Source organism: Mixophyes fleayi, chromosome 5 (genome assembly GCF_038048845.1).
Source record: "Mixophyes fleayi isolate aMixFle1 chromosome 5, aMixFle1.hap1, whole genome shotgun sequence".
In the NCBI taxonomy this organism is placed as follows: Eukaryota; Metazoa; Chordata; class Amphibia; order Anura; family Limnodynastidae; genus Mixophyes; species Mixophyes fleayi.
In genome coordinates, this window is record NC_134406.1 from 105,220,275 (window position 1) to 105,232,466 (window position 12,192).

General features: G+C 39.5%; 2 protein-coding genes across 2 annotated transcripts in view; one reads left to right on the forward strand and one right to left on the reverse strand.

The window, feature by feature from the left end:
- The window catches only part of VWC2 (von Willebrand factor C domain containing 2), a 398,261-nt gene that overhangs the window by 179,812 nt on the left and 206,257 nt on the right, over positions 1-12,192 (reverse strand). The gene's annotated exons all lie outside the window — the stretch shown is intronic.
- On the forward strand, positions 10,776-12,143 carry LOC142157719 (uncharacterized). Its single transcript, XM_075211294.1, has 2 exons — positions 10,776-11,186; positions 11,654-12,143. Exons 1-2 carry the CDS (start codon positions 10,841-10,843, stop codon positions 12,118-12,120), a joined length of 813 nt encoding a protein of 270 aa, XP_075067395.1. The 5' UTR covers positions 10,776-10,840; the 3' UTR covers positions 12,121-12,143.

Sequence of the window (12,192 nt, forward strand, 5' to 3'; positions counted from 1 at the left end):
AATGTCCTTAACTCCCTTCAAAAAAAAAAACCACATTATTGCATAGATTCTACTATAGATGCTTTTGAAAGCTCACATGCTTGAAAAACAGCCAGCTTAATGTTAACACAGTTTCAATGTAAGAATATTCCTTTTAAATTAATAACCGTAAAGGCTTCATTTAATAACACTTGGACTGCTCTTATCACTGGCTCATATTATTTATAAACAAGAAATTCTGTACTAACTTCACTTTTCTGCAAAGATATATGTAAGCTGCTAAATGAGTATGCAAGCCAAACTCTTGTATTTTGAAGTGTAATGAGCTGTGTCCAGTAAGGAATTCTTTCTTTTAATCAATGCTTATTGCAGTATCTAAATCTACATGCTGTCACATAAATCACACAGCTTCTCACTTTCCTTCTCAAACACTAATTAATGAGTTTAATTTGCAATTTTACTATCCAGCATACTGATTGGCTCTCGAATGACCACATGTAATTATGTAGACCCGCTCAAATTGTCTTTGGTTTGAGAAAAACAGGGATGACAAAATACAAACTGTCAACAAAGTATGTAGTCTGAAAAAAAGAAAAGGCAAAAAGCTATAACTGCACTTGGTGACCAATCCCACATAATTAGTGCAATAACAAACCAGAAACAGTTATAATATAACATACAGTAGGCTGATTCTAGTCCTTAAGCACCTGTTTGCAATGCCTAAAATACAAAACAGAAAACAGAAGTGCCACACATAGTGTTCTACAACTTAATACCAATAGAGGTACATAAACTATAACTTCATACCAAAGAACAAATTCTTAATGGCTTAACTTATGCATGAACATGGAGTAAAGACTCTTCCTCTTCAATTTTCAATGTTATGAGGATGGAGAGAGACAGAGAGACAGAGACTACTACAGATTACCTGTCTGGCACTTTGGGACTCAGTAGCCTTTTGTTACTACCAAGCTCCAGTAGTCTCTGTCTTCCCTATTATATCCCCACTCCTCACACCTGTGTGATATACTAAATGCACTATCAGGTCCCCTCTACAGTTTCCAACTTGGATCCAACCTCAAAACATGGAAAATTGAAGAGGAAGCATAGCGCTTCTGTTTTTTGTTTTGCATATTCAGTATGTAGTCTGTAGACATTTTCAGGGATAAATCTGTTAAAGTCATTTTATTAACCATACTGACCTATCACTTTGCATTGATGGAACCAAAAAAGGTAGTTATTTTATATAAGTAGAACTAATTTCCTGCCGATTTCCAGGTGGGGTGCATATTTGTCTACTATTCCGAAATGTCCAGGAGACTCCTGAATTTCGTTGAGTCCTCCCAGACTCTGGGGACAGTAAGCCAGTCTCCAGGATCCCACCTCTCCTTCTTGTAAAGAGGAGAGGGCATTAATGATGCTCTTTGCAACTTTAGGCCTCACTGGGTAGGTTGTGATGACATAATTAGCATCATCATGGGGCTGTAATAATAAGAATCACCTGTTTATATCACCCATTTGGGATTTCCGAAAAAGTAGGCAAGTATGGTTTCTTGGGCGGAGCTGAGCAAATTGTGGTGTTCTTTGCTGACTGCAGGCTGGATGTCTTCATATACTTTCTACTGAACCCACAGGCAAGATGTGAATTTGCGTTGTGGTATGAGATATTTAAATGCGCTTCAGAAGGTGGAACGTTTGTTAATAAAGTACTACTAGACAATACTTCCAAGTAACATTTTAACATTTTCTGCCATGCCGATTCCCAACTGGTGCTGCAATCCGAAAAATGTTTACAAATATCAGTCACCAAACCAGAAAATGGGTTATTACGGGTGCATCCTCAAATTCTGGATCTGATTTGTTAAGTTAATAAACACATTGTGCATTTTTTTTAAACGCATGTAAATTAGGCATAAGCATGTCCGTATTCAACTAGAAGTAGTTCTAAAAAAACATCTCTTCTTGGTTAAGGGTCTAGATACACTCTGCATATACGACATTTGCAGTATTGAGACAGACAACATACACTGTAGGATACATACATTACATATGTAGAATATTAAGTCCCAGCAGAACGCATGTAAAAAAGTGTTCAGTTATTGTCATAATATAGTCATTAATAAATAAACATTAAGACAAAATAAAAAAATCATTATTATCCCAATGAAATACATTTATCAGGATGTTATTAATGTCTACTGAATATAAAATGCATTTTTACAGTTGCTCTTGAGTGCAATGTTAAAGTCAAATTATTAAAATTATATGAAAGATTAATCTGAATAAATTAATATTTATGATTATATCGTGTAAGATGTGATCGCAATTAAAAGTACAGTTGCTGTTAGTTGGCATCATATCGTACACTGTTGCATCCGATTTAATAATATTATTGCTTCATCGTGTATAAAATCAGACTTTATGTAACATTATAATTAAGTATGCTTATATAACTCTTTAATGGCGGGAGCCTGAGGGGTAATTCTTGTGTAACCAGTATCTGGTAGGTGACTGGGGGGATGAGCAGTTGGTCACAAACACAGTTACCATGTAGAAAAGCCCAAGCCTCGAGAACAAAAAGCTGAAAAGCTGATCTATAGTGAAAAGTGTTGCTAAATAGGATATCCTGCTTTGTTTATCGATGAGATGCTGGAAGGAATCTGGGCCTAAGGTAAAAATGTGGTTTGTTCTGATTGCATTGTAGATGATGTTTAGAAACACATATTCGCAACTGTAATTGTTTGTTTGTGTTTTTGTGTGTATATATATATATATATATATATATATATATATATATATATATATATATTAAAAGTATCAGCAAAGAAAAATAAATTACCAATCTTTGTGACTGAGTGTTCCTTTTTGCTGTGTGTAGTCAAGGGTAACACCCCATTCTTTACATTAATTAATTCCAACTTGTGCCAGGTGAGTCCCAGGTCTCCCGTGGCTGCAAGTGCTTGGGAAAGACTTGCCTTTAAAAGCTGTGTGCAGGTAAGCCTTAAGTCCAGATAAAATAGCATAGCATTTGATCATGTTAGGACTGACCAGAATGGGAAGACTTTGGCATGAGTTGGTTAGCTTAACATATATTGCAATATGTGGAACTAACATTCCCTGTTTTTAATATAGAACAGTACTTGGTACAGCATTAATTATGTGTTTGGAGAGTGCAGAGTATCCCTGTTTTCTTGTCTATAGAATGTGGGCAACCCCCTCTTGCACCCCAGTCTGTACATGCTGAGTGCAGAGGATCTATGTCTGTTTTTGTATTTGTATATATATATATATATATATATATATATTAAAAGTATCAGTAAAGCAAAAGGAATTAACAATCTATGTGACTGAGTGTTCATTTTTGCTGTGTGTAGTCAAGGGTAGCATATTCTGGCTCTGCCTGAGGTTTTTGGAATGAAAATCATCTAGGGAGCGACGGGTTGGGTATGTGGGTATGCAGTGCCAACAGTGAACATATTGACATTCACAATGTCCACACCATAAGGTTGACAGTTATGATATTGACACAGTTAAAAAGTAGACATTCAGAATGTCGACATGTCCATTAGGTTGACACAGTTAAAAACTACACATGTAAAATGTCTACAGGTTTTAAAGTCGACAGTCAAAAAAAAAAACATGACATAAAGCAGTAGATTTAAAACAGCAGTGCAATACACAGGAAAAAGTAGAATACAAGTACAAAAAACGGCATACTCCTTACCCCAAAAAAACCTAACCAACCCTAATGTGGCTGGTACTAGCAAAATCAGGTTGACACAAAAACGTTCGGTCACCCCGGTAATAGCAGGGTCCCTTTGCCATAATGTCAAACCAGCCCCAGGCTGGTCAGCAAGAGGATACATTCCCTAGGGAGATCAATTTGCCCATGGCTTGAACTCATTTTGTGGCGGTAGCTCTTCAGAACTAGTATTACGTCATTTATCAGGGTTTTCGTTTTTGACTTTGTCATAATATTTTTACATTTAAACAGAAAAAAGAGGGCTACTAAGTACTTTATATATATATATCTTGTATACTTAATATATTATCTTGCTGCTGTAAGATGTAGATGTATTGATTGATAGACTCAAATAAAAATAAGTCCAAACATCAATACCTAATTGGAGAGTGTGAACGCTCTTAAAGAATCTGTAATTAATCACGACCAAACTATAAGTAATAAGAAAGAGCCAAAGTGTCAAACTTATGTACGTAAGTATACAAGCTCTGCAGATGCAGCGGCCACATCCTCTATTATATGACACACAGTATAGTGCCCGTAAGCACTCATACATAGGTGCATGCTACTATTGTGAAGAACCAGGGCATACATCTTGCAACAAATCACTTTAAAGGAAGAGACATTGGTCAAGACATGTACACACATCACAACTTTATTGGGAACACATATGGATCAAATTAACATAACTATGAATATGCATATTCCATGTGGCAGCAAGAGGTATACAGGCCTGATGATTCCTATGCTTATGCAGTTGATGTCAAGCGTGTGCACACTGCGTTAGAATCTACATTCGATCACAATATCAATGGAGATTTTTACAATGAGATCTATAGCACACTGTTAGGAACTTACCTTGTTCCCGTTCCGCTGCGCTGTCAGCGGGAGCTGACAGCGGTGTCCGATCTGTTCAGCGCTTCTTCTGTTAGCGCTGCCGCACTTCCGGGTTCTCTCTGCTGCCGATCATGTGACTCCTGGGCGGGGAATTCAAACTCCTATATCTCCCCTGCTCTGACACGCTGCCTGTGTCAGAGCAATGTGTTTCCTGTTCCTGGCTACAGTTCCTGTGTCCTGACTCCTGTGAACCTGCTCCCTGTTAAACCCTCTATTCCTCCTACTCCTGTGTACCTACCTGGCTGTGACCTGACTATTCTTTGACTTATCCCTGGCACTACGCAACTGGACTATCTTCTGTGTACCGACTCGGCTGTATTACCAACTATTCTCTGGATCTCCCTCTGGCACCGCATACCTGATACCTTCTGTGTACCGACTCGGCTGTGTTACCAACTACTCTCTGGATCTCCCTCTGGCACCGTATACCTGATACCTTCTGTGTACCGACTCGGCTGTGTTACCAACTATTCTCTGGATCTCCCTCTGGCACCGTATACCTGATACCTTCTGTGTACCGACTCGGCTGTGTTACCAACTATTCTCTGGACCCAAATCCTGCCACGCACCCATTGTCTCCGTGCATCTACCGGTTACGGTTCCAGACCTACAATGCCTGGAATTACGGTTAGTGCCTGTACTTGCACCGCATTGTCTATTTTCTTGTCTGCCTGCCATCACTTAGAACTTTCTCCCTTACGTCAGTAGGCTAATCTGGGGGCCGCGACCTGCGGTTCTTCGGCAGCTAAGTCCACACTACCTTGCGGTGGTTCTTGGTGAAGACCGGAAGGCCGTTAGACTCCGCGCCCTAGGTAAGCCTGTGCTAATACTGACTAAAGCATCAAAATCGTAACACACACCCATAGTCTACTGCATGTATAATTAATTGACAATTCACTCAAAGAACTAAATGTAATAATTCATATTGCGTGAAATAAACATTCTTTTATTGTAGATTTTGTGGGGCGGCTAGATATGTACTAACATCTCCTTTAAACTTGTCCCTTACGAGGGAAGCGATTTTGGCCCGTGGGAGTAACAAGTGAGATAAACCAATACCCTTTGACTATTGCAGTGAAGGCTAGTATTGGGTTTCATCAAATGAAGCACTCTTTATTTCTGGCAACGGCAGCCCCTACTATTCTTCTTGGCCAAGACCTTTTATGTAAGGTGAGGTGCATTATCTATTGTACACCTGTTGGTGTATTTCTAGATATTCCCAAAAAGAATGCCAAGGAAGTTCAGGATGTATTGAAAATCCCACAATGGCTAATGGTACATCACCCTGTTATAGACTCAATTCTATCTAGGGTATAACAAATGTTATCCCACAAACCTGATTCCCTCTGGACTATGGATGGACCAAACACTAGAATAATAGTAAAAGTAGCTGCAGTTATCTAAAAAAAGGTAGACAAATGCCAAAGTTAGGTATTGAAAGGATGTTGCAGCAAGGTATTTTAATTCGTACACCAAGCACAGCCAATTGTCCCATCTTCCTGTCAAGAAGAGCGATTGGAGGGGCTACAGACTATTACAGGATCTAAGAGGGATAAACAAAGTAGTTGAGTGCCAATTCCTCATAGTACCTAATCCAGCTTTTATCCTGATGCAAATTTCTCCTTCTGCCACACATTTCACTGTAATCGATCTGTGTTCTGCTTTCTTTTCTGTCCCTCTACATCCTGATTGTCAGTACCTCTTTGCTTTCAACTTTTGGGGGTACAATACACATGTACTCATTTACCTCAAGGATTCTTTGATAGGTCTAGTATCTTCTCTCCAGCCTTGCACAACTGTTTACAATTTATTCAACCTACTTGTAGATATGTTCTGATACTATACGATGATGATTTGTTGTTGTGCTCAGACACAATAGAGTATTCTCTAACTGACACTAAACAATTGTTGTTTCATTGCTCAGAAACAGAACACAAAGTTGCTGAGGAAAAACCACAGCCAAGTCAGATGAAAGTGAAGTACTTGAAACATTGTCTAACCCAGGGTCTGCAACACTCAACACCTGAAAGAGTATAGACCATTAGACATGACACTGCCTCAAAACAACACAGCAAATACACACATTCCTTGAAATGTGTGGGTACTGTAGGCATGGTATACCAGGTTTCTCTATTCTGGCATAACCTTTGCAGGAATTAGTGTTGTCTATCAAACCAGATAGAGTACAACATATTGAGCAAACAGAACAAGCTTTCTTAGCACTCAAGGAAAGTTTGATACAATTACCTGCGTTGCGCATCCAAGACTAATACAAACTGATTTATATTGTACTGGGAGTATTTGTTGTGCAGCAGGAGTCTTGAAAGATCAATATGCAGCATCTGCATTTTTAATTTCAGCTCAGGCATGTCTCATCTTCCAGATTTACTAAAAGGTAAATCGCCCTTATGGCACCTTCATCTCAAGACCTGACATTAGTGATGTCCCTTTAGTATATGCTGACTTGATCTTTTACACTATGGGAGCTGTCTTAGACAGATGAACATGGGAGAATTGTGCACTGGATATGCTGTAGTAGATAACAGAGGCACCATACAGGCTGAACCGTAGGCCCACTATATTCGGCACAAGGTGCTTAACTTATAGCACTTAAAAGGGCATGCAAATTGGATGAAGGGAAGTGGTTCACATCTTCAGTGAATTAAGGTATGTCTTTGGGGTAGTTCATGATTTTGGGGCTCTATGGTACCTAAGAAGCTTTTTGACGGCAGGATATACACCCATAGCACACTCACTTCACATACAAGAACTACTGAGAGCCATAGAACTACTATGGCCAGTAGCAGTATCAAGTGCCAAGTCCATACTAATAACACTGGCCCTGTTTCAAAGGGCAAAAGAACAGCAAATCTGCTAAGAGAGCTGCAGGTTTGCCTATAATTCTGAAGTCTGAAATACCCATTGAAAATTCAAATTTAATAGTGTTCCAAGCTCTGAGCACTCAAAAGTTACAGGGAAGGCAATACCAGCTGAACCATTCCACATCCTTTCTATAGATTTCACTTTCCAGGTAATTCAGATTGATATCATACAATTGCTACCCTTTGAAAATCTTAGGTATGTTTTGGTTTGCATTGACGTATCTACTCATAACGTAGGGACCTATTCAGCCCCAACAAATACTGCTGTGTTTGCTGAAATGAAAATTTTGCAGGAGTTTGTGTGTAGGTAAGTTATCCCCAGGGTCATTGAAAATACCCATTTGTCTGGTGATGTGTAAATTAGACACTCGCTATAGACCACAAGCCAGTGGGAAAGTAGAGAGGGATAATGGCACTATAAAGAATAAGTTGAGCAAGGTGATGGCTAAAACAGGGTTTGTGTGGCCAGAAACCCTGCCACTAGTGTTGCATAGCGTCAGAACCTGTCAGCTTCTGAAATATTTTTGGTAGAAATCCTTATTTGATCGTAAATTTCCAGGATGATTTCAAGTGTAACAGTGAAGTGCCTATCAATTATCTGATAAAAATGAACAAACAGCTGAGACAGCAGCAGAAAAGCTTGAAACTGCTGTTACTGGATATGCCAGAAGAAAATATTTTTCTCTTTTTTTCATTTATTCATTATTTCCTATTTTTGTAGTGACATCGAGACCAAAGAGATCAGTTCTAGAGATGAGTCTGATGATATAGATATAGACAATAAACAGATAGCCCCCATCAGATCAGCCATACACCTTTTATAACAGAGTGGTTAAGAAAACATCTGCCAACCAGAGTCTGCCAGCCAAGGCAGCGTGAGAGGTTATTGTCTGAAGAGCATTGTGTTTGTAAGTATTGTGTTAATATTATTGAGAAAAATGTATCCAGCGGTGTCAATCCAGTGGCAATAATGATTATGAACAACACCTGCTGGATAAATACCATTCTTTACTGGGAAAGTTCCTCACATACCTCAGGGACTAATGTAAGAATAGTACCCTTGCAATTAAACGTCTCTGAGGTCCTTCAATTACTGGAGGGAAGACCTATTGATAGGAAATTCAATTCAATTAAGTCCCCAAATTCAAAACTTCTCCAATAGTCAGTGGACACACCTTTTATATGCATCAATTTTACAAATACATAGAAATCTGGGTAATGGGAGATTAAATGGCTCAATCAGACTATAACATACTCTGTAAGGGCAGATGGCAAGCCTATCAATACAGAAAAAGTCAATTGAATCAAGGGTGACAACAGTTTCAGTAGGATGAGGTTTACGGGAAAGAAGGGTGTCAGTTGGCAAGGTATTGCAGGGTAACCATCTAGACTAATGTGTTTCATCTGCAGACAGGAACCCTGAGGTTAGATAGATTTACTTACACGCTGTGAACTATTATTTTAGGATACTCAATGCCATATTTCCTCTCTAATAACATCTCTATATCTGTGGATGAAAAAGTATAAACAGTTACCTTCAAATCCTGAGTGAGTTTGTTTTATTGGAAAGATATATAAATAATAACCTTGTCACATGAACAAATGACCAACATACACACATCTGCCCCAACTCCCTACATAGACACAGCATATGAACATCGACCAAAGAGAAGTATGTCACCTGGTAAAGAGCCCTTAATCACAAATCTAATCACGAAGTTCAAAGTCAATCAGTTCTTGGTAGCTTTAGACATAATGAAGAAGAACAATTAACACAGAACTAGACAACTGGCAATATGATCCTGTGAAGCTACAAGGTTTTCTCACCCAATTCTACCCACTTCACTCTGGCTGGCCAGCCAGGAGTGCTTTCTTAAGCCAGGCAAGTATACCCAGTACCTTCTATGATTTGTATAGTCTAGACTAGGGGGTTGGAGAGGGGAGTGAAGATGAGCTGTCCTTTCACAGAACCTCACCTGCTAGACGGCCTGTCTGGGCTAATCCACTGAGAACAATGAACAGTAATTAGTTTTCCCCCTCTAGTATTTTGCAACCTGATCCCTACCCATAACCCCCTGGTTTGACTTTAAGGACAATGAATAACAACCTCACTGCCACATCACCAATATACAATAAATAATATACATATTTACAACAAGCTACAATGTCCCCTTATGCACATGTAATTAGACACTGCAGTTGTAGTCTGTTGAGCTGGGGATCAAAAGCAAGGGCTATAAAAAGTACTTGCTATAATCCACATTATGTGAGAAACGAGGAACAGGGTGGTTACAGTGTTATCACACTGTTAAACTTAAATTATTACACTAGTATGAATGATAAATCCGAATCATTGTATATTTATTTTCATGACGTGAATGGTACGATCACACATAAATATACACTGTTGCAATCACATCTGAATTATTAATATTATTGCTGCATTGACAGACTTTATATAAGATAATATAAAGTACACTTAATGGCAGGAGCCTGAGAGGAAATAATTTTGTGTAACCTGTATTTGCTGGGTGGCTGTTGAGATGAGCAGTTGGGCACACAGATTTACCAAGTAGAGAAACCCAAGCCTCAAAAACAAAAAATTGAAGAGCTGACCTATAGTGAACACTGTTATTGGACTGTCCCTGCCCACCTATAGGAAAGTGGCCAGTGTAACTGTGACTGAAACTCCAGTTATACCCCATTCATACTGCACCAAAATCCCGGGTTTTTGCCGGGGCGAGCTCAAACGACCCGGGTCTTGGTGCAGTATGAATGGTACAAGTCCAAAATTCCGGGTCTAAAAACCCGGGTCTTCAACCCGGGATTTATCGAGGGGTAATTCCCGGGTCGGACCCGGGTCGTCTGCACTATGAATGGTGCAACCTGGGTTTTTCAACCCGGGTTGCACAGAAAACATGCTGATTGGCTGTCTGCCTGGCTCTGGAGGATGATGTCATCGTTGGAAGCCCGTGGAAGATTGTAGAAGCTTTTTAGGAGAGATGGTGGATGGTGTACTCAACATCAAGCTGAAGCAGAAACGTTTTTTTAGGGAGAAAATGGCTTTTATTCACAAAAACAGTGTTCATTTACAGCAATAATGACACACTGGATGGAGGAAGAGGTGCGTGAGCTGCTGAATGTCAGAGGGGAGGAAGAAATTAGAAGGCAAGTGACTGGGACTGTGAAGGATGCCACAGTGTACTACAACATCGCCAAAATACTCACACAACGTGACATAAAGAGGACACAGCAACAAGTCCTGAACAAATTGAAGTCCCTGAAGAAGCAGTACACTAAAGTCCATGACCACAACAGGCGCAAAAGTGGCGCTGAAAGAATGGACTGGCCCTTTTATGACCAGTGCAATATGGTCTTTGGACATTCTCCTCTGACAAATCCAATTGCACTGTCATCTTCTAGCAATGTGGATGCAGCTATACCAACACCACCAGAGAGCACACAGACAAGCGAGACCGCAACGATAATAATAGAAGATTCTATTGAAGACACCCCAGAACTTGAGTGCTCTGCCACAACAGATGACACCAACATTTCTTGGGAGGAATTGAACGATTCACAGCCATTCCCTGCTGCGCAAGTCGTTACAGATACTTCGCAAGAAACGCAGCCAGAACCAGTGCCGGTGTCAAAGTCTACGCCAGGTCCCAGTTTACGCTCCAACAGTAAGTATCTTTAATAATCTCACATAATAACCAACTATATATACATACATATATATCTACATAATTGAAAAAAAAAATGAACTGTATAAACAAAAGTCCCAAAAACAGAGAACTATATCAACCGAAATGCAAGCCAAATACCAATAAATATATCTACATAACTTTAAAAAAAAAAAAAAATGTTTGAACATAACTGGCAAGAAAAGAGAAGTATATCAACATAAATGCAAACCAAATACCAATATATCTACATAACTTAAAAAAGAGAACTATATCAACAAAAAGCCCAAAAGACAAATATAATACACTCCAAAGTATTAAAACATTAACACGCATATGTTGCAGTGCAAAACTACTGGGCAAGAGGGAGGAGGCCTCAAGCACATATCAGCTTACAACACTGCTTTTTTGTTCTGCCACATTATATATTCTAATGTATGTTTTACTGTGTTTTTTTCTACGTACAGTTTACAACGTTCCTAAAAAACGCAAAAGGCCCAACAAAATGGACCAAGCAACTAAAACAATGACAACTGTCATGATGGATCAACTGCGGGAGATGGACAGCACCATGAGGGAACACGAGAATACACAACTGCAGCGTTTCATTGACAATGAGCGGGAACTGCAGGACTCTTTCCTCATGCAAATCATGAACATGCAGGAACGCGTGTTACGCGAAAATCGTGAGTGTATTATGGGATTCATGGACAGACTCCTCTCACGGGTGCAGGCACCTCCCTCAAGTCCTTATTATTATGACGGACATTATCCTATATACCAGCGGGGGCAACCCATGTTAGGCAACAATAACCCTCCAAACCCGGTACAGAATACACAACATGCTCAACCTATGGGTAACCCCAACATAGAATACCCACCGGGTAACCAAACCACTCCACAACCAGAAATGCCACAATATAGGCAATTGTAATAATCATGTTTTATGGTCAAATGTTTCACAGTTAATTGATATCATGTATGTTACGTGTGATCTGGAATCACA

Excerpts from the sequence above, each read along its gene's own strand:
- LOC142157719 (XM_075211294.1), top strand. The coding sequence starts at position 10,841 with ATGGACTGGCCCTTTTATGACCAGTGCAATATGGTCTTTGGACATTCT. Across the intron at positions 11,187-11,653 it reads TCCCAGTTTACGCTCCAACA|TTTACAACGTTCCTAAAAAA; the intron begins GTAAGTATCTTT and ends TTCTACGTACAG.